The sequence below is a fragment of the Mauremys mutica genome, chromosome 14 (genome assembly GCF_020497125.1).
Source record: "Mauremys mutica isolate MM-2020 ecotype Southern chromosome 14, ASM2049712v1, whole genome shotgun sequence".
Classification (NCBI taxonomy): Eukaryota; Metazoa; Chordata; order Testudines; family Geoemydidae; genus Mauremys; species Mauremys mutica.
This window is the reverse complement of record NC_059085.1, coordinates 43,521,389-43,543,824: the sequence shown is the minus strand read 5'-3', so window position 1 is coordinate 43,543,824 and position 22,436 is coordinate 43,521,389. Positions and strand designations below refer to the sequence as shown.

The 22,436-nt window shown below is 57.7% G+C and overlaps 1 protein-coding gene across 7 annotated transcripts in view; it reads right to left on the bottom strand.

Moving 5' to 3' along the window:
- Positions 1-22,436, bottom strand: part of SPIRE2 (spire type actin nucleation factor 2) — a 59,221-nt gene that overhangs the window by 5,357 nt on the left and 31,428 nt on the right. For 6 of the 7 annotated variants that reach the window (XM_044987249.1, XM_044987252.1, XM_044987251.1 and 3 more), the window contains 12 exons: positions 19,025-19,384; positions 14,070-14,153; positions 12,551-12,715; positions 9,983-10,069; positions 8,426-8,549; positions 7,477-7,646; positions 4,357-4,570; positions 3,133-3,275; positions 1,625-1,759; positions 1,396-1,463; positions 1,274-1,301; positions 143-258 (listed from right to left, as the gene is read on the bottom strand). In XM_044987249.1, coding sequence (XP_044843184.1) covers positions 143-258; positions 1,274-1,301; positions 1,396-1,463; positions 1,625-1,759; positions 3,133-3,275; positions 4,357-4,570; positions 7,477-7,646; positions 8,426-8,549; positions 9,983-10,069; positions 12,551-12,715; positions 14,070-14,153; positions 19,025-19,384 — 1,694 coding nt within the window. The remainder of the gene's footprint in view (positions 1-142; positions 259-1,273; positions 1,302-1,395; positions 1,464-1,624; positions 1,760-3,132; positions 3,276-4,356; positions 4,571-7,476; positions 7,647-8,425; positions 8,550-9,982; positions 10,070-12,550; positions 12,716-14,069; positions 14,154-19,024; positions 19,385-22,436) is intronic. The other variant, XM_044987248.1, reaches the window with a different exon arrangement.

The following is a 22,436-nucleotide window of genomic DNA, read 5'->3' as shown; positions in this document are numbered from 1 at the left end:
CCTTGTCCGGTGGCTCCAGAGCCCGGGGCCAGGTGCCAGCAGCGGGAAGGCCGTGCTGGAGAGGCCACGCACCCCCTGTACGGGACGGGGGCCTCGCTGCGGAGCCGGGATGGGGCGGCAGGAAGCACTGGGGGGAACTTACTTGAAGGCGTCTCTCTTCCTCAGCAGCAGAGCTTTGGCATTCAGAGATCTGGGGAGGTTCTCGAAGCCCAGGGCGTAGACGGGAATATGAGCAAGCTTCTTCGAAGGCATCTTAATCTGCAGGAGACGCAGCAGAGGTCAGTGTCAGGTGGGCGCCTGGGGACTTTCTGAGCTGCTGCCATGGCCACCGGCCGTCCAGCAAAGCTGCACCACCACGTATGTCCTTTCCTGTGCCTGACGCGGCTAAGTGACCCGGGGAAAAGGGCAAGTTCCCCAGGCCAGAGGTAGCCACAAAAGCGAGCCAGCTTGAAGCCCAAGTCCTGTGTCCCCCGCAGAGGATTTACTGGCTGAGATCAGGGCTCACCTACGCTGGGTGACTTACGCAGGGATTGGCCACGTTCTGTGCCAGCTTGTGCCCAAGGAGGGACCGCAACGTGCTTAGCACAGCTCCCCGGCACTGAGCTCACAACAAGCACAGCGTCACTTTCCCACGGGCCCCAGCTCCCCCCACGGAGGGTCCCCTGTCTTCGCGTCATTTCTGACCAGGCCACTTCCTGCAGCAGAGGTGGGGAGCGCCGGCCTGAAGGTTACTGTCCCCACTTACAAGTCAGTTCAATGCAGGGGCGTTGTAACAGTTTGTACAGGGGGTGCTGAGAGCCACTGAACAAAACGAAGCCCCGTGGATGATGGAAACCGCTTCAAGCCAGGGGGTGCAGCACCCGTCGGTCCAGCACCCCAGGGAGGCCACAAAGAATCACCCCCCTGACCCTTCCCACAGCGCTATGGCCAGTGTCCTACCTGGTGGGGTGACCACGGTGGCCAGGAGTTAGCTAAGCAGGGCCCCAGAAATGCTACCGTGCTGCCCGTCTGCTGCCAGCCCACAGCCAGCTCAGCACTGCACCTCTCGGCACAGTGGGTACATCACATGCCCACTGCGGGGCTTCCAGGGCCCGCCCCATCACCATCCCACCGGCACACGGCACTCCGAGATCACTGCGACTTTGGGGGAGGGGAGAGGGGGGAAGACAGTGTCCAAGGTGCGGGCGCCCACGGAGTTAAGTGGCAGGAGGCCCCAGACAATGGGCACAATGCGGATGGTTCTCTTGGGGCTGATTCCTGACGCGTCTCTTACCTTGAGGCTGCAGGAGGCGCAGACGGATCTAAAAGCAGAGAGAGAATCCCAGGGGTCAGCACAGAACCTCATTCCCCTGCCCCCCATGCACCCGCCCCCCAAGCAGGGGACCGTTCGCTCACCTCTTGCAGAAGAGACAGGCTGGGGGCCAAGAGAACAAAGGGAACTTTGTTCTGCAGCAGCAGCAGATCTGTAGGTGGAGAAGGGCCGAGGTAAACGGTCACGGTCTGTGGGGTAGGATCCCTACAGCCCAGGGACTGTCTGCGGGCCCTTTCCGCACACGCTCCCGCCCTAGACCCCAGGCAGTCGCTCCCAGGGAGGCCATGGTGCCAGCCCATCCCCAGCCCTCACCTTCCCCTTCTTCAGGCTGTTGTAGAGTTCCTTGCTCTGGAGGAATTTCTCCATCTCGGCCTTTACCAGCACCCTGCGCACGTCCATCATCTCCTCCACGGTCAGGGCCAGGCTCTCCACGGGGTGGCTGAACTCCTGTGTACGGAGCGGGGGAGGCACTAAGCGGGGCGCAGTCCCGCAGTCCCAGGGCCCGGCTGGCCACTGCCCAGCCACAGCCTGAGCCGAGCCCCTTTCCTGCACAGAGAGCGCACGGGCGGCACTTTGGCGGGGAGCGAACTGACCCAGGATGTGTCCGTGGCCCAGGCGCCCACAAGGACCCCGGAGGAGATGGCAAGAGGGAGATGCAGCTGCTCACGCAGGCATGGAACGGAGACTGACGGGACAGCAGCAGGGACGAGCTCCCAGGCCCTGCCCCCCACGACTCCCCTGCATTTGTACCTGGCTGCATGAGGGCCCCAGAGCCATGGCTGGGTTTGGACGGGGGGAACCCAAACTTGGTGCCCTTTACTTGTATCATTTACTCTGCTACAGTGACTGTGGGGATCAGGTCCCCCAGCCTGGGCTCAGTCCTGTTCTGCAGCATCTCCTCCCCCTCCCCCCACCCCCACCCCAGAACTCAGTGACCTACAGCACCCTGGTCATTCTGTCCTAGCCTTCCCCTCCCTCCAGCTCACTGCTGCCCCTCAGTCCCGACCCGCAGCCCCCACTACTCCAGCCCTGGCTTGCCCCACCCACAGCTTTGCTGCTGCCCCTCAGTCCCGACCCGCAGCCCCCACTACTCCAGCCCTGGCTTGCCCCACCCACAGCTCTGCTGCTGCCCCTCAATCCCGACCCGCAGCCCCCACTACTCCAGCCCTGGCTTGCCCCACCCACAGCTCTTACGATGCCCCTCAATCCCGACCCGCAGCCCCCACTACTCCAGCCCTGGCTTGCCCCACCCACAGCTCTGCTGATGCCCCTCAATCCCAACCCGCAGCCCCCACTACTCCAGCCCTGGCTTGCCCCACCCACAGCTCTGCTGATGCCCCTCAATCCCAACCCGCAGCCCCCACTACTCCAGCCCTGGCTTGCCCCACCCACAGCTCTGCTGATGCCCCTCAATCCCGACCCGCAGCCCCCTGCCGTTCAGCTCCGAGCTTCACCCTCCTTCAAGAATCTTGCTAGTGGAGACTAAGCCGCGCCAGGCCAGAGCTCAGTGCAAACTGACCAACATTGTCCAATTCATTTCAGGGAGATCTGCCCCTGGCCCCAGCAGCCTGACCATCCTCTTCCACTCCCAGGTGCCCCTCCACCAGCAGCAGCCTGAGCCCCTAGCCCATGAGCCCCTACGGCAACCCGGTGCCACGGGGGTGTGGCCTGGCTGCCCCCCCAGGGCGAGCGACCGTTATGGAATCAGCAGTCGGCAGTTTTCTGGCTGTGAACGGGCGTCTCGCTGACATACTGGGGGACTTGGTCAGCATGGCTCAGGGCTCTAGCGCAGCTTGGACGCATGCAAATCGGACACTTACCAGCCACAGATGCTTGGAGCTGCTGTCAGGGGTGGAGCTGGAGCCGCCCTCTGGCCTCTCCTCCACAGCCCCGAGGGAGCCGCGGTCGGACGTGAGCGGACCAGCGCTAGCTGGGATCTGGTGGTAACTGGCTGGGAACGAACCTGGAGGAGAATAATGCAGGCAGCCAGAGTCAGTCCTGCTGAGCTCTGCTCCTCCCTGATCATCAGCCGAGCGGGAGGCTGGGGACCCTCCGGCCCGGGACCAGGACCAAGAGGGGCCCGGTGGGAAGGAGGCTGAACAGGGTCTGGCAGTGGCCAGCGTGGGGAATCAGCTCCAACAACTGCATGTCTTGCTGGGACAGAGCCGGATGGGGGAGTGCCACGGAGCAGGGCCAGAGCCAAAGGCTGCGTGGCCACGAGGTGTCCTCTAGCGGCGCAGAGCTTAGGGAGGAGGGGAGGCAGGGAGAACCTGATGGTGGTTTTGGGATGTCCTGCAGGGGCCCAGTGCTGTGCTACAACATCCACAGAGGGCGGAAGACTCTGGGCTTTGCTAACCAGCAAAGGGTTCCACAGGTGTGGGAACGAAGGGTTCAGGATTTACAGGGGCTCTACTCCTGGCCCCGCTCCCGGGGTCCCAGCTGCCAGCTCCGTGCCCAGGGTCCCAGCTGCCGGCTCCGTGCCCAGGGTCCCAGCTCCTGGTCCCGCTCCCGGAGTCCCAGCTGCCGGCTCCGTGCCCAGGGTCCCAGCTGCTGGCCTTGCACCTGGGGCTCCCCACACATCCCCAGTTGTGGCCCCAGCCTCGGTCCCCTTGCCGCATCCCCCCATCCTGGAGCCACAGCCTTGCTCCTGGCCCTGGCTCTAGGGGGCAGCGAGGGGCACGGACGGGGCAAGGGGGGGCACAGCTCCCCCACTATAAGAAGTGTTCCAGCACCACTGAAGGGTTCTGCACTGGGCAGCTCCTGGCAAGCCAATATAAACAAGGGCTGGTCCCCAAACCCGGACTTTGTATGGAGCCTGGCACCCCGCTGCAAAGCCTCCTATGGGGGGGGCACACCTTCCATTACTGGGGGAGGGGGAATGGCGGCCCGAACTGGGATTGCACCTGTGCCCCCTTTGCAGGTGCAATCCCCAGTGCCTCCGGAGACAGCTGCTCTAGGCAGGTGCAGTTCCGGGGGGTTGGGGGGTAGACAGGGAGGCTGTATCAGCTGGGGAGGGGAGGAAGGGGAAGGTAGGAGGAACTTGCCTTTGGTTTCCATGCTGATCCGTGCAGTATTCATGCTACCTGAGCGGGGTCTTGGCTCAGACTCCCGTGGTGCCAGATACCCTGACTCGGGCTGGCTGGTGCCCCTCTCGCTCTGGAACTGGGCCAGGTCCTGTTCAGAGAAGGAGCGATCACGCTTCAGGGGGAGCCCTAAGCCAGGCTCCCTCCCCATCTCAGCGCTTGGAGACTCCTCCTCCTGCAAAGTCATACAGAGCAACATGAACACGCAGGCCCTGGGCCGGGGACCTGCTGGAAAAGTGCCCCTGTCCTGCAGCTGCCAACGGGCATCTTTCTGAAGTGCCAGCTCCCTGACCCAGCCTGGCTGATGCCCTCTGCACCCACTGTGAGGCAGCGTCAACACCTTACAGTGCCCAGAGAGCCCATGGAGAGGGCATCTTGGGTGGTGCGATCCACCCCCTGGGAAAATGGTACTGGAGAGACGACTGCACAGATCCCATCCATCACCAGGGCTGTCCCATCACTCACCATCAGCTGCTTCCTTATAGCCCTGCCTAGGTACAGTGAGCAAAAAGACAAAGGCCTCAGAAAATGGAGCGCCCCTCTTCCTGCCACGGACACCCGCTCTGTTACTGCCACGGACGCCCACCGCAAGGACGCAGAGAGCACAGAGCCACAGGGAGGCAGGTTGCCTTGACAAGGTCTCACCAGAAATGTTACTACACCTTGGTAAAAAGAGCATCAAATCGCTGTCTGCTTTCATATCCTGTGTCATCCAACTGGACAGGATGCCTAAGCTATGGTGGAAAGCTAGGGTGACAGCTCCACCAAAGCCAGGAAACCCCTTCCAGCTAGCTACCGTTCTAGATCACTTCTGAGCCACGTTTACAGACTTCCGGAGTAACTAATTCTGGGAGAAGGATGCTCTGAGCGATGACCAGACCGGCTTCAGACCTAGTAGGAGCATTTGTAACTGAGCACATACCGGACCCAGAAGAATGGACTCCCTCAGGGATCTATCTGTTCTTGCGCCAACCTTTTCCATTGTATTTATGGGTTATCTGCCTGCAACAATTTCAAGGTAATTCAAATATGCAGACGACATCTGCCTAATTTCAAGAGACAGATACCACAAAAAGACTGAACTAACAGACAACAGCCGTCAGTGGCTATTGCAAGAAGAGGCGACTTAAGTATGTCAAAGACCGTGTGGTCTCCATCACCTCAAGACGTCATGAGAACTCAACACTTTCTTGACTGGAGAATGATTAACACATGATCCAAAGCCTGTATATCTTGGAGTAACTCTACCCTTGCACAATCCACACACCGACCTACCAGGATCACCTCACCAAGGTAGCTCAGAAGATTAAGAGCAGAAATGTCCTCCTACATAAGCTTACATGCTCAACTTGCATTCTCAAACACCGCTAAGCTCCCACCTAGCTCTCTGCTGCTCAGTTGGAGAATTCTGGGTTTCAGTCTGGTTAAAATCTCCACCCACAATATACAACTGAATCAAGCCATGAGACCAATAGTAGCAAGTGGCTACCAGCCCTCTCTCATATTCCACCTCCCAGCACTTGTCAAAGAGACATGGAAGCGCCTCGCCACCATCTCATCAGCAGAGCCACGTTACCGACCACTTCTATAGAGGAATGGGAACAAGCTGCTCCTCTATAGGAAACTCCTTCCTCCTCGCTCAGCCTGGTGAGAGAGTGCCTGGCTTCAGGCTGCCATGCTGCCTCTGGGACAAGCTCCACTGTTTCAGAGGGGGGTGGCGAGGGTGCGATAAATGGCCACACCTGGGAACTCAGGGACAGGCCTCTGTGATGCAGTTGAGGACACCCCACACCTACTGAATGGCAGCTCCCTTTCCAGCCCCCACACTGCTGACGCCGAGGCTACTGACCAGCTATATGATGCCTACCTAAGCCCTTCTGATATTCTTTTCCTGTTTTGACTTAGATCTCTCTCCTTTATCTCCCTACTTTGTATTTTGAACTTTTTGCCATTTTTATTATGTCACGCCAACGCCAACACAAACCCTTTACTGGTCGGTCAGTCCAAGAAAGGAGGCAACACAACAAAAGCCCCAGAGAGGCTGAGAGCCTGATCTCCCACCCAGCTGGGAGCCTGAGGACGTTGCTTCATTTTTTTGAATAAAGAATTTAGTGCTGGCAAGTCGCACTGGAGTTCCAGCTGTGCGGCCTCCGCGCAAGCTCCCACACCCGCTCCTGTCCAGCCAACCGTGAGGTCTTCTGGGCTGACACTGCTAATGAGGCCAGCTCTGCTAGTTGTTTTTGTGGGCTGGCCAGAGACCAACCAGCACCAGCAGAAAGCAACAGCTTGTAATCCCTATTGTCCTGGGCGGGATTTGAACTGGTGACCTGGAAGTGAAAGGCATCACCCTCGGGAAGGGAGTACCCCTTTGAGGGATAGGCAGAAGCCTGCAACTGGGCCAGCCTGGGGGGTAATGAAGGAGGCCCTGCCCCGCCCTACAGCTGGGCCATAGAAACAGGAAGAGGACGTTGAGCAGAAGTCATGCAGGTAGCAGTGGGGGATGGTTTTTCCTCAGCTTACCCAAAGAGGGTCTGTGAACTTTAAGTTTGGGAGCTGACCCAGGGCCCTGTGGTGAAGCCTCAGGAACTTTCTGCTGGCCTGAAGCTCTAGTAGAAGGCCACATGCTATTTATTAGTGTGTGGGGGGGGGCTTCTCCTTGCCTTGGTCTCTCCGCACGAACCCACTGCGGCCCCACTCAGGGGGAGCTAGGGCCAGGCATGCCCTCTGGGCTGCCAGGGGCAGGCAGGGACTGCCCCCCGTTACCCCAAACAATTCCTGACCCTGGCCCAGCCAGTCTTGCAGAGCCCTCTCTTGCTCCCGCCAAAGCCAACAGAAGAGCTCCTGACTGTACTGGGGGCAGGGCCGTGCCACTGACATCAAGAAGGGCCCCGCGGCAGGCTTGAAGGTGAGCTCTGCCCAGCAAAGCGACACAGATCCAGAGCCCCTCTGCCATGCTGCTGCGCTCATGTCAAGGGCTGTGTCTCCCTGCCAGCCAGCCCCTCGCTGCCCCAGAAGATGACACCGATACCAGCAATCCTGAGCACCCTCCCACCAGTGACCACAGACAAAACCAGCGCTTACTTCGGAGATATTCATCTCCTCCATCTCGGCCAGCGTCGGAGCCTTGAGCAGAACCCTTGGCCGCAGGCGCTGGGCGGGGGTGCTTGAGTCGGGTACAGAGAGGTTGATGCAGGAGGTTGACTTCACGTCGCTGGAGCAGGCATTAAGGATGCAGGGCAGGGAGCCAAAACCTGCAAGGCAGGGGAGGGGAGAGACTCACACAGGTGCTCAGGGCAGGGCTGGTAGGAGGATGGGGGGATGGCATCCACCTAGAGGGGTGGGCTTCCCTGTGCTCTAGGGATACCTTAGAGGGGGCTGCAGTTTCAAACTGCCCCCTGAGCCCATATGGGAGGGAAGTGAGTATGAAACCTCTTTGCATGGACAGAGCACAGTGCAGGAGGAATGGGGGCTGGGGGGCAGGGCTGATGGGTGCTAGCACCCCACACAAGCCCTGGACTCATGCAGCGAACGAGGCCGGGGTGCTACGTCTCAGCAGGCAGCGGGAAGGAATTTACCTTTGGGATAGAGCTGCCCGTCATGCCTTCCCCACAAATTGGGGCAGTCGTGGCCTCTGAATTTCCTCACGAGCACAGAGCAGGCTGCACGGGGCAGTGGGGGGGAGGAGCCGTGCACGCTGCATGAGCGGGCTAGGGGGCTAGTAAAGCTCTGGGAATGTCCTGGGTTCAAATCCTGCTGGCAGCCAGTGCTGGGCACTGTTAACCTGGTGTTTGTTTTTGTACAGAACATCTGGAATGGGTCATGTTTCAACAGCGCCCTCTGGGGGTTAGGGCTGGAGCTGCTCCCTGACAGCCGGCAGCTTGCAGAGCGCTCTGCATCCCCCCTCAGGACTCTCACAGATGAGCCAGCGTTTCGGGGACCCCACAAGTTCCACATGCTGAGGCAAGGCCGGGGGTGCTGGATGGCACCATGCGGCTCCGTGGCTCCCCGCTGGGGCGGGCTGGGACGGTACCTTTCTGACCCTGGTGCCGCATCTCGACTGGGCGAAGTTTTCTTTCTTGTTTGATTTCTTCCAGAATCTTCTCGTGGAGCGTTCTCTGCTTCTGGGGCATGGGGCGCAGCCGCCTCTCAGCCGCCTGCAGCAGGGGCAGGAGCAGACGAGACAGGCCAGTTAGAACAGAGACGCTGCACTGGGCACCTGTGAACCTAGGCTGCCCAAACTTACCCAACCAAGGACAACTTGCCAGGAGCCCCAGGGCAGCCCCTCACTTCCCTTACAGAGCTCACATGGCTGCCACTCCCGTTTTTACAAGGACAGTGTGGCCTGTGGAGGCAGAGCACTGTTGGCCTGAGACCTGCTGTCTCCCCAGGCTGCCTGTTCATGTTGGACAGGGGAGTAGCCATGACTGCACTATCGCCCCATGTAATGGGCTTGGTCCCCCCAGGAGCAGAGATCACAACGGGGCCCACAGAGAGCGCTGGGATTCTCGGTCCTAAAGCCGATCCTGCTGCCCCTGGAGCCAGCCGCGAGGGGACAGTGTTACTCTAGGGGGAGGCTCCAGGGCTCTCCAGGTGAAGGAGGAGCGCCACTAGCTCATGCCAGCAGGGTCCCAGCTGAGCCTCTCTCCGCAGCTCCAGCCGGCAGCAGGCAGGGCCCTCACACCTGCTCCTCCTCACTAGGCAAGTGTCAGGAAAAGGGGAAAGTGCCCCTGGAAGTGGGCTCCCAGGACAAGCGGAGAGGAGAGCAGTCTCCAGTGCTGGGACACGGGCGTTGCGCTGCATTTGAGGGGAGTATATACCCCAGAATGTGATCAAGCTAATTGCAACCATATTATGTGCACTCAGCCACGCTGAATGAATGAGCTAGACCACCACCTAGTTAAGGATTAATGTGGAGATAGGCTTTCAGAAGCAAGGTCGTAGCTACTGGCAGTTTTGCTAATCAGTGTGGGAGGAGGGAAGAAAAAGTAAATAACAGAGAGTGAAACAAAGATATGTGGCTGGACAGCCTTGAGTCTAGATGCCTCTGATAGTAAAAGTTTATTGAAAGTTAGGAAAAGTGATGACTTAGGTTATAAAGACCCCTATTATGTGTTTAGTAGAAGTTAGTTATAAAAAGTTCAGATAATACAGGGTATTTGGGAGCGTATGGCCAGCACTGATCTGTCATTGATTACTCAATACCGTCTCAGAATATAGGTAAATATCTGGGATGTTTTAAACCTATTGCTTATATCTGTGTGTGCTTAAATCTAATAACCGGCAGTGTTAGACAAAAGCACGCTGACCTGCATTTCTCCTTGGTCCGACAGAATCGCTGAGTTCCTGTTGATTTATTCCTTACACCGCCTGTTGGGGTTCTGATAACCCCGGGTAACAAGGGGACACTGGAGCAATGCACCTGACACTAGAAAATCCAGACAGTGCGACAGCCTCTCCCTTCAGTAGGGAGGTTCTTTCACTGAGGCAGCGATTTAGAACCTGTTTCCAAGGATTCTCACGTGCCCCTGAGCACCTGGTCAGTCAGAAACCTGCAGCCCAGGCACTGCAGAGTTCACACGGACGTTACCTGTTTCAGTGGCGGCCGTGACCGTATAAAATCCAGAATGCGTTCATGGGCATCTTTCTTCACCCTGGGGGGGATGTCGCCATCCACCTGGTGGGAGAGGGATGGGCAGAGAGAGGAGGGAGAGTTATGACTCTACAAAACAGGAAATGACTGCCTAGGAAGGAGTGCTGTGGAAAGGGATCTGGGGGCCAGAGGGGATCACAAGTTAAATATGAGTAACGCTGTTGTAAGAAAAGCAGACATTGTTCTGGGATGTATTAGCAGGACACAAGAAGTAATTCTTCTGCTTTACTCTATGCTGATTAGGCCTCAGCTGGAGTATTGTGTCCAGTTCTGGGTGCCACATTTCAGGAAAGATGTGGACAAATGGGAGAAAGTCCAGAGAAGAGCAACAAAAATTATTAAAGGGCTAGAAAACACGACCTGTGAGGGAAGATTGAAAAAACTGGGCTTGTTTAGTCTGGAGAAGAGAAGACTGAGAGGGGACATGGTAACAGTTTTCAAGTACAAAAAAGGTTGTTACAAGGAGAAGGAGAAAAATTGTTCTTCTTAACATCTGAGGACAAGACAAGCAGCAATGGACTTAAATTGCAGCAAGGGAGGTTTAGGTTGGACATTAGGAAAAACTTCCTAACTGTCAGGGTGGTTAAGCACTGGAATAAATTGCCTAGGGAGGATGTGGAATCTCCAGGGTTGGAGATTTTGAAGAGCAGGTTGGACAAACACCTGTCAGGGATGGTCTAGTCCTGCCTCAGTGCAGGGGACTGGACTAGATACTTAGTCCTGCCTCAGTGCAGGGGACTGGACTAGATGACCTTGTGACACTGCACCCCATATTCTTCATAGGCTGTTATGATATGGTTATAGCATATTATGATGTATTTTATGCATGATAAGTCATGTGAGGTGTCATTGGAAAAGATATGCTTTGCTGAATATCATTATCCTCTTTGTATGCATGTGTCATTTTTATCTGAAGTTATAAATACTGACTATGTATCTGTACTTCAAATCTAGTTACAGCTGGGTAAGGCCCACTAGACAGGGTGTATACCTGGTTGGGAAGGGCCTATTCAGGGAAATGAGTCATTAGGGAGAACAATAGGCCTTAGGAGAAGCTTATCTCCCACCTGGGGAGCCTTCCTGAGACAGGGGCGGCTCCAGGCACCAGCACGCCAAGCACATGCTTGAGGCGGCAAGCCACAGGGGGCGCTCTGCCGGTCACCGCGAGGGCGGCAGGCAGGTTGCCTTCGCTGGCATGCCTGCGGAGGGTCCGCTGGTCCCGCGGCTTCGGCAGACCTCCCGCAGGCTGCCGCCGAATTCATGGGACCCGGGACCTCCCGCAGGCAAGCCGCCGAAGGCAGCCTGCCTGCCATGCTTGGGGCGGCAAAATACCTAGAGCCGCCCCTGTCCCGAGAACACTCCAGACACCTGTGAGCAATGGCTGCTGTGACTTTACAAGGACATGTGACCAGGCCTCATGATGCTGGACTCCATCTTGGGATGTTAGTATTTTTCCATAGACCGGCCTAGGAACCAAGCTTTGGAACAAAGGGTTCTCGCCATATGCAAAAAGCTATATAAGGCAGGGAGTGACATCACTGGGGTTCTTCACTCCCCACATAAGAAGAGTCCTGGAAACATCTGAGGACCAAACACTGAACTGGGGGAAGTGCTGGACCCAAGCTAAAGGCATTTCTAGCCTGTGAATGAAACACTTGGGGATTCCAAGCTGCAAAGCAAGGGCAGCTGCCCCTTGAGGATCTGCAGCCTGCTGGTATCATCTCTTAGGGTGAGAATCTGCTATTCATGTCCAATCTTGCTAGCATATTAAGCTTAGTTTGCATTTTTATTTGCTAGGTAATCTGCTTTGATCTGTTTGCTATCACTTATAATCACTTAAAATCTATCTTTCGTAGTTGTTAAACTTGTTTTTGTTTTAATCTAAACCAGTGAGCTTTGACTGGAGTGCTTGGGGGAAATCTCGGCTTGGTTGCCACAAGTGTGCATTCTTCTCTTCACATTGAGGGAGAGGCGGACCGGGCATTAAACCCATATACTGGCCAGATTTGACCAGGGCAGGGTGGTACTGCTCTGGGTCCCAGGCTGGGAGGCTGGTGGTTAGAGAGCCTGCATGTAACTGCAGCTGGCTGTGTCCCTACCTGTGTGAATGCTGGTGAAAGTCCAGGCGGGAGGGCATTGCAGCTTGTCACAGCAGTAGAATGTGAGAGGGAGCCCAGGCTGGTGGGTCAGGGGGCTCAGTGGTACCCCAGTTTTGGGTGGCACCCTGGGGGGAACCCATCACAGACCTCTCAAACTCCCTTCCAGTCCTAGGATTCTTGGCTCTGCAGAGGCATTAGGGTGAGTTGGTCTAAGTGGAGGGGCAGGTATTACCCTGGGGGTGTCCCAGCAGCAGCATGAGCCCTGCACTGAGCTAGGCCTTCAGCATCAACAGGTCCAGGAGGTGGAGGTGGAGGGGGCTCCAGCCCAAAGGCAGATGGTGGGTCACTAGGAGTGAGCGACCCTTGCACTCCATGGCAGTCACCCCCTGGCCGAGGCTGGGCTCACCATGACTTTGCGAAGCTTGTAGTTGCGTGCCCGGATGTCCTGCATCAGCATTTCAAAGGGCGTCAGCTGGTACTCGGTGGGCAGGGGGTTGTACTGCTTCTCCTGGACTTTCTTCAGCTTCACACCGTCACGTAGCTCCCGCATCAGCTGCACCCACAGCCGGGCCTGGAACAGACACAATGGGCAACTGCCCCTTACCGAGGAGATGACCCCGCGGCATCACAGGTTTCCTCATCGGGGAAGGGAGCCCTGGGTAACCATGGGACATGAGCCCTGTGAACGGAGCCCAGCGGGGGCTCTGTGCGCTCCCCCCACCACTGGGACTTGACCTGGCGGGAGGATGGCAGCATGCTTAGCCCTGGTGTGAGGAACAGTCCTGCACTGGCAGGGAGATGGACGGGGTCACCTCCCAGTGCCCTTCCCATCTCTAACTTCGATGGGGGTGGAAGCGGCTTCCAGTCTAGAGCATGTGACTATGCCCGGACGCCTGTCAGGAACGAGGGCCTGCAGCCGGGCCTGGGATTAGCTGACAACGGCAGCCGAAAGTGGCCAGATGGCCTGCCTGGCCAAGCAGCATTGCCAGGGCTGCTTCGAAGCCCAGCAGTAGCACTTGGCCAATGGCTGCTCAATGCACTTGCCCGCAGTTGCAATCTCTCCTGCGTTTGCCTTGCTCCAGCCTGTTCCGGCCCTCCTGATTCCTGAGCCCTTCACTGGGCTCCTGATTCCTAACACTGGCTCTGAGCACCGCTGCTCCGACCACTAGGCCTCACCACCCACGTCCTGGTCCATGCCAAAGCCAATGGCCTGGCTATTGTGGCTTTCCCGGCTGGGCAGGCTGAGGTGAGAGGGCAGTGTCTGTACTGCAAAGGTGTCCGTTCCCTTCCCAGCTCTCCTGCTCCCTGGGGGGTGGGGTGGGGGCTCTGGATCATGGCCCTGATGCTGGGGAAGCAGGGTCAGTGTCCCGTTCTCTAGCTACGACCTGTCCCAGTGCCCCCCACTCCCACACTCCCCTCCGTGTTCCCTACACTCTCTGCACTCCTTCCAGTGACCGCAATGGCAGCAATCGTTCTGCCTCTCTCAGGGATCTGTATCCAGTCCTTGAAGGGGTCCCCAGTGGGACTCGGGGAGCTCCCCAAAGGCTCCCCCATTTTCGTGATGATCTCCCACCCGCACCATCATGCCAGGCTGGATGGAATGGCCCATCAGCATCCCCTTTGTTGGCCAGGAGTGACATAAATCTGCAGGGCTGAGCACGTTGTCTCTGCAGCACCCCAGTGCCTGCTGTCCCAGGAACGACTGGGTCTCCCGTGACACGTCTAAGCCACCAGGGTTTGCAGGTTCCCACACCTCTGGGCCCACGGGATCCCAGCCCTTCTCCCCAAGTGCTGCTTCTGTTCATTAGGCTGCCAAAACAAGAACACCCGGACAGGTTTCCATCAGCCCCTCACTACCTCTGTCTCCTGCAAGGCAAGAGCTGCTGATCAAAGCACCCGCAGGGAGACGACCCTGCGCCACTTACCCAGTCTGTGTTCCGCAGGTTATCGAGCTCATCCGTCGACCTCTCCTCCAGCTCCTCCTCCTGTTCCCTCAGCTTCCTCAGCATCTGCAGCAGCACAGACATGTCACGTTCCCCATGCTGGGTCTCCAGCACCTCACCAGCCCAACATGCTCCTAGGAGAATCCTGGCTGAAGCGGTCTCATAAAAAGAGGGACCCCTGGACACGAAGAAAGAGTGCCCAGATCCTCGGCCCCCATCTGCCCCAACTGCCAGTCCCTCCCCCTGGATACAATTACACTCCCATTAGGGGTTGTGGTGCCACGGAGTCCCATCACAGCTCCACAAGGCTCAGCTTCCATAGGCTACTGGGCACTGAATGTGCCTGGCCAGGTACAAGTCACAAAGGAGGCATGGTCCCTGCCCCAAGATGCTACTCGGCAGCAGCAGCAAGTCTGGTCATGCCTTGGGTCTGACCCCAGCCACCCACTCCCCTAGCTGGGGCCTGTTAACCACAGCTTAGGGTAGAGATCTGGGCAGGAAGACCGTCCAGGTGCCATTGACTGGAGCCCGGGGGGAGGTTCTTAGCCAGGAGCATGCTGGGCCCCAAGGGAATCTTCACGGTCTGTGCTTGTGGGTCTCGCCAAATACATCCTAGGACTGTCCCATCTCAACTGAGCCATGTGGCAGCACCTGTGGGGGACGGTGGGAGATGGATTCGCATCCCTCCTGGATTCTGGGAGCACCTGGAATGGACTCTGAGCACAGCCCCTGTGTCTTCCCCAGCAGCAATGTGTGCCCCAGGAGAAGCTCTGGACACTTCCATTTCCATGCAGTTTAATGTTTGGCAAGCTGAGGCCCTGCCTATTTGATCCAGATGTTAAAGGTCCCTTGGCACTTCCTGGGAGAGGAGGGTTTGTCACCACCCTACAGTGTTGGGATGGATGGATGGTTACTGCTTCCCCCCAGAGGGGGCTGCATTTCACTGGACCTGTGTGTATAATTTGGAACACGCGCTGGGATCCTTTGGAATGACAGGCAGCGGAGGAAAGAGAACTATAATTTATTGCTAATAAACCCACCACAGATCAGAGCCTCGCCGTCACTGAGAAAACCTTGAGACCCTATCATTGCTGGCAAATTGTGCTTGTGTTTCCCAGGCTCATCTCACGTGATGCTGAAGCATCATCTGCTTCCACCATGTGGCATCTGACCAGCCCTGCACTCTGGCTGGTGCACAGACAACTGCCCGGGGCTGCACCTGGGAATATGCTGCAGACTTTCTAACCCGGGCTGAAATAATGGAAGGTGCATTTCCCTCGGCTGGAAGGACCTGGGCCCCCCCAGCCCCACAGCATCTCAGCAATTCTCCCCGCCACCAGGCACGGCAATGCCCAGCAGGATATCAGGCTCCCTACGTGGCATTTCTGGAGCCCACCACAGCTCATGCCCCAGGCATTGCTGGAGACACGGGATGGATGAGTAAGGGGAGGTGGAGACATTTTTCTTGAGCTGTTTCATAAGTTTAATGAGCAAGTGAACAGCCTCTTTGGTAACACTGCTGACCCCATCAATTCCTAACCACATGCCTTTGCCATTGAATTTATGAGCTCGCTTCCTGGAACAGATTATTGCCTTGTGATTACCCATGAGGGTGGAGTTCAAGGCAATCCTAGGAAACTGCAGCTTAATCTTTAACCCCTTTGAGGCTGGGACTGCAGGTTTGCCTGACTTGTGTCAGAGCAGGTGCCACAAGACACCAAACCCTCCAATGCCAATGGGGTCTTGAACACCCTGCCTGTCACATAGGGAATGGTGACGCTGTAGAGCAGATTCACTCCCCTGCAAAGGCAAATGCTGGGCCTCAGGGAGCGTCCTGGAGGCTCCCCTGCATGTCCTGTCAGGTCTGTTTGCCTGTAAGCTCTTGGGGGGCAGGGGCTGCGTCTCACACAGCACCACGCACAGTGGCTGTGCTAGGGGGTCGTTACAACCTCTGGGAGGAGAGGCAGAGAAAAGCAAACCAAACAGACTCAAAGCCAGAGACTGATGCACACAACTCAGCTCTGCAACCTGGGGTCCTGCTGCTGCTGGATTGACCCCCTTTTTCCCCCCGTTGGGTCTGCTGGTGCGTGAGATGCTAAACTCTGCGGAGCAGGGACAGTCTTGTACTGTGTGCACAGCACAATGGGGCCCTGCCCTGACCGGGGCCTCTGGGCTCTATCACAACCCCCGTCATCATCATCATCATCATCATCTTAGGCTAGAGCAGCTCGGTACACTGGGAAGAGCCAAAGATTCAGACTCCTGCGCTCCCAGACCTGCACGTAACCAGGGCCGCCCAGAGGATTCCGGGGGCCCGGGGTCTTCGGCGGCGGGGGGCCCTTCCGTTCCGGGACCCGCCGCCAAAGTGCCCCGAAGACCCGCGGCGGGAGCCCCCCGCCGCCGAATTACCGCCGAAGCGGGACCCGCCGCCCGGTCTTCGGCAGTAATCCGGTGGCGGGGGGGGTCCCCGCCGCGGGCCTTCGGGGCACTTCGGCGGCGGGTCCCGGAACAGAAGGGGCCCCCCGCCGCCGAAGACCGGGCTGCGCTTCGACGGCGGCGGGTCCCGCTTCTCCCCCCCGCGCCCGGCCCCGGGTCCCGCTTCTCCCCCCCCGCCGCCGCCGCCGCCGCCGCCGCCTGGCCCCGGCCACCGCTTCTCCGCCCGCCCGGCCCCGGCCGCCGCTTCTCCCCCCCGGCCCCGGCCCCGGCCCCGGCCTCTTACCGAGCGCGTCGCCGGCAGGGCCTGAGCTCCGTCCCGCTCAGAGCCGCGGGGTGAGGGGGCGGGGCTGGGAGCTCCACGCCGAGCGGAGCCGTTGGAGCTCCCAGCCCCGCCCCCTCACCACGCGGCTCGGATCGGGATGGGGCTCAGGCCCCGTTGGAGCTCCCAGCCCCGCCCCCTCACCACGCGGCTCGGATCGGGGCGGGGCTCAGGGGCTCGGCCGGAGTCTCGGCGCTTGATGCGCTGAGGCTCCAGGAGCGGGGCGGAGGCGGGAGCCTCCGCTCTTCTCTTGGGGGCCCCTGCGGAGCCCGGGGCCCGGGGCAAATTGCCCCCTTTGCCCCCCCCCTCTGGGCGGCCCTGCACGTAACTAGTGAGGTTCCTCCCGCCATCCAGGCCTTCCCAGAGAATGGAGGGTCTGGCCCCTCTGGGTCTGGCAGTGGAGCAGTCAGCGGGGTGCTCTGATGCACACAGCTCCATTCCTGTATTGCTGCTTTCACTTCTCCTACTCAGGGACCCCTGAGCTAGCCCCCCACCCCACCAGCTGCTCACTAAAGCTCTGGGACGGGGACCGTGGGCGTGTGTGTGTCTCGTACAGCAGCAAGCACACTGTTGCAGCAGTAGTCAGGCCATAGAACAGCGTTGGTGTTCTGCGGTATCTGGCCACCAGATGGCAGACCTGAGATACTCACTGGGACTGCAGGTATTGCGCTGGGAATCCCTGACTGAGCACACTGGGCCCTGGGTTGGAAAGCTGCAGGCTGGGGGAGCTGCGTGGGCAACTATCCGTCAGGGCTGGGGTGGGACACGGCCTTTTAAAACGAGACAGAGGAGCTGAAATTAGCTGTTGAATGGCAGCGCTGTGTTAGGGCTCGGGGACTCGGGCACCCTTCACCACACCAGAATATAGGGAAACCTCTCACAGAAAGCCAGTGAACCACCTCTCTGCCTAGCTATCAAGGGTCTCGGGGGGCTTACCTCCTGATTTCTCCCGGTGTCCCATTTTTATAAATTCGATCCTGGCTCTGCCCTGGAAGCAGCGCCAGGGCGAAATGCACAGGGCAGGCCGCTTCCTCTGGGCCCTGGCACACCATGGACAGAGGCCTGGGGAGGGGGACGGGTGGGCTGACAGAGCAGAGGGCAGAGGACTGGGATCCTGGCTCTGCTGTCAAATGGGGCTCAGAACACCTCCCTCCCAGGGAGAAGGACTGTCTCAGGTGGCACTGGGGTATAAATCAGGAGCCAGGGGATGAAATAAGACAAAGGGAGATTTTGGGGAATATCGGGGGACACTCCCTCATGGTGAGATGTATCAGCCTGGGGAGTCGCCTTCCACGGGAACCCCGTCAACAGAGTCACCCAATGCTGGGCTGGACAAAGCCCTGGAGAAGAGTCTGAAGGGACAACCCTGACCTGGCATCTCACAAGTCTTCTCCTGCTCTCGTGCCTCTGATGTTGTGAGTCACATGGGGTGAGGTCACAATGAACCTGTGCAAAGTGCTGTGTGAGCCGGGGAGAGGGAACTAAGCCGTACTGAGTGTTTGTATCACTAGTAGGGGCTGGTTCCTGCTCCCAACACACCCTCCTCTTCAACAGAAGGCTTGGGAAAGGCAGAACATGAGGCCATGGGCCAGGTACTGTACGGCCCCTGCACCAGAATCACTGAGGAGAGCGTGACCTGGTGAGAGCAAAGTCCGGAGCCATTGTGGGAATGGAGAAGCCAGTCTAGTCTGTTGGCATCAGATGGCTGGCTTTCACCAGCCACCCCGGAGAACAAAAGCCAGAAGGAAATCCCAGGGATGCCCCAGACCCTGGTGCAGATTTCTAAGGATTTCCCTTAGGGAGTAGCTGCCCAGCTACCAGGGCCCTGAGATCTGCAGTGCTTTACACACCGGGGGGCCTAGGGAGCTCTGTGTTACTCCACTTTTACACCGGGGTGACTCCACTCACTGGCATAACACTGCAGCAAAGCGGTGGGGAATCAGGTCCTTAATGCAACACGAAGAGCAGTGCTTCTTCAGGGGCGACTTCACCCAACACTGAGATGCTGCCCCCTCTGGGCCAGGGTGCAGCACCAGTGGCTTAGAGGGCAAGGCAAGTGGTGAAGAAGCCTCCCAGCCGATCCCTATGGCAGTACCACAGGGTGTGGGCATCACTGCCACACGCTCTGGCTCTCGGGGAAGACGGGTCGCCCCAGGCTCCTGCGGACAAGGCTGGCTCTCACCTCCTTAGCTTCCCGGATCTTGGTGAGAAAAGCCTTCAGCTCCACCGTCTCCACAAAGAGGGCCCTGCAGACAGCCTGGTAATGTTGCTGTGCCTCCTGGGGGGCCGTCAGGCGAGCGGCGCACATCCTCATGGCCTGCCCGAAGGTGCGCACGGCTCGTGGGAGCCCCTCCACAGCCTCCTCCTCTTCATCCTGCCCCCCGTAGCCCTCGTCCGCCATGCTGCAGCCGCTGTCGTCAGAGTCGCTGTTGGCCATGAGGTCGATCAGCTTCTCCAGCTGGGGGCTCAGTTCTCGCTCCTCACTCTCGTCCAGCCCCCAGTCCAGCGCCCGGTAAATGGCAAATCCCAGCGACTGCACCATCTGCAAGGAAACGGGAGAGCAGAGCACAGGCTGAGGCTGGGGCTGGGAAAGGGCAGTTATGCTGAGATGCCTCCGGAGGGGAGGAGGCTGAGACATCCAGTGTAGCTGCACTGCGATCTCTACCCCCAAACAATGCCAGGGCGCGCACAGGGGAGGCGGCCAGCCAGAAGGGCACAAGGTGTCGTTTAGATGCCGGGCCCACAGCCTTACCCATCTGCCCATTGCGTCTTGGGCAGCCCGCAGGCGCTGTGCCGCCCGCCTGGAGGGCAAGGAAGAGCTAGAGACATTGACTTCAGCGCTAGGACGCCGGGCGAGGGCACATGACATGGGAGGGGGCATCTGTAGCCAAGCACTGGAATGGGCCAGGTATCACATCATGCTTTCCTTCCCCCCGCCTGCCCGTGCGTTTCACATACTGCTGCCATTTGGAGGATTTCCATCACCGTGTAGCACCCCCTAGTGAGCCTGCTGCGTATTACCAAACTTGGCTCCCGCGAAGGCAGTGGCTCTCAAACTTTTGTACTGGTGACCCCTTTCCCACAGCAAGCCTCTGAGTGTGACCCCTCCTTATAGATTAAAAACACTTGTTTATGTATTTAACACCATTATAAATGCTGGAGGCGAAGCAGGGTTTGGGGTGAAGGCTGACAGCTTGTGACCCTCCATGTAATAACCTCACAACCCCTTGAGAGGTCCCGACCCCCAGTTTGAGAACCCCTGCGCTAAGTGTAGTGCTGAGTCTGGGGGGAGTCTGGCCACACCTAGAGAGACCCCTGTCCCACCCTATCCCCCCAGAGAGGCTCACTGATATGATTAGTAACAAGCAGGGATGGTGCCAGCTGGAGACCTGGAAGTGAAAGCTCCATGTTCCAGCCCCAGCCTCCTCAGCCCTGTGTCTGAGTTAGATACAGCCCATTGGCTCTTCCATGAAGCCTGCAAATGCAAAGCTGCCCAGAGCGGTATGAGAGAAAAGGGCCCCTGGTGCTGGCAGGTGGGTGGAGAGGGAGCTGTAGGATACATGGTGACGGATACCCCTTCCCCCAGCCCCCAACTCCCATGACCTTACATGCTGGCTGTGAGAGGCTTATGATGCTGTTTGAGCCATGAAGATGGCTGCCTCCCCTGCCCCCCAGGAATCTTCCAGGCCTTTGCTGTTTATCATGACTCCATTATCATGGGAGTGGAGGGAAGCACGAGCCAGCCCAGGGGATTGAGGGAAAGAAGCAGCAGAGGTTCTGCGGACAGTCCTGCTGGGACCAACAGGCACTGCACTGTTAGCTACCCCAGACCCTCTAGGAGGAGAGGAAACACTCACCATTGGGGGCGCAGGAAGGGAGAGGCAGGGAGAGTGGAGAGGAGCCAGAAATGGGCCGAACTTTGGACCGTGACACATTCCTGACCCATGCAAACGCAGCGTGCGGCAGTCTACAAAAGGCCACTGCGCTGATAGCTTATCTCTGCCTACACCTTGCTGCTAAGGCAGATCTGGGGCCTGATCCAAAGCCCACCGAAGTCAGCAGAAAGACTCCAGTGGCTCCATTGATCCTAGGACAGTGATAGACTTCAGTGGTTCAGGAGTCAAATTAGTGAGCAACATTACCCAAAAGAGTCACAGTCCTGTGAATTCATTTACTATTTGTACATATAGACAGATGATATTCTCACAGCAAAATGACTGATCAAGTATTATTATTTTATCAACAACAATTGGTTAATGATGTAAGCAGAGTCAGGATGAGCTCTACCCTGACATCTGGTGGTGAATTATGGGGAGCGTGGAAAGGAATTTCAGGTATTTGCAATTGGCACACCCACCCCACCTAGCATAGCCCACGGCAGCCTGGGACGGTTATTTTGACAGCTCTGGGATCCCCAATTTCTTTGTTATTGAGGCAGGAGGAATAAAGTGTTGTCACCCTGATTATGTGAATGAGGAACTATGAGACTGCTTTATGCCAGAGATGTCTCAACATCAATTAAGTAGCACTTGCTAGACAAGGGACATGGGTGCCAAAACCCAGTGAATTGAGAGGGGTTGGGGACTGGTGTGTGTGTGCCTTTTGAGGGCCCGGAACACCAATTGCACATTCTCCACTGTTGAGTAGCAAAGCTAATTTTGATTCCATCAGGAATCCATCTAGAGGCTACTGAGCTAAATTCATGTTGGGCCAATGGTGCACCAGCACCGGGGCTCCCCTACTACAAGCTGAAATCACTAAAAGAGCTAAGCTTACTGAGCTGAGATTACTGAGTGCTGTGTTAACTAGTGGGGGAGCCTGAAGATCTATCGCTAAGCGGCTGGCAGAGCGGAGCATGTTGGAGCAGCCCACAGAACAGTGAGTGGAGTGGAGCAGCTCACGGGTCGGCTGGAGGAGCGGCACAGCTGGTGTAGTGGAGCTGGTTGTGGTGAAGGCTGCAGCAGAACTCCAGGGAGAGGCAGAGCAGTTGGCCCTGGCCCACGTAAGGTAAAACTCTGCGGATAAACTTTTGAACTCTGAGGTGGCACTGACCAGAGACTTTCGGGTTGTTGGACTTCGGGGTGATTGGACTTAAGACCCTAAGGGGGAAAGGACATTGCCAAACGTACTTGGAGGTGGGGGTTTTTTTGCTTATAGTTTGTGTTATAATCCTGTTTGTGGTGTTTCTCCAACATGATGCCGCATTGTTTCCCTCCTTTATTAAAAGGATTTTGCTACACTCGGACTCCGTGCTTGCGAGTGGGGAAGTATCGCCTCCTAGAGGCGCCCGGGGGGGTGGTATGTAATTGTCCCACATCACTGGGTGGGGGCTCAAGCCGGTTTTGCATTGTGTTATTGAAACGGAACCCCTGGATACTGAACCCAGCCCTTGTTGCTGCCAACTCAGTGGAGCAGAAGGGTTACAATAACATAGTAAAAGCCTCCCGATTGGTAATTCAGTCACCCAGTGTTTTAATATCCTGTGCTGCAAAGAGCTGCAGGAGACACATGAAGATGGTGGGCAGTTACTGTGAATGACGGCTCCAGGACCAGTCGCTTCACATGGAATTGGCCCTGAGAGGGCCTGGAGTGGG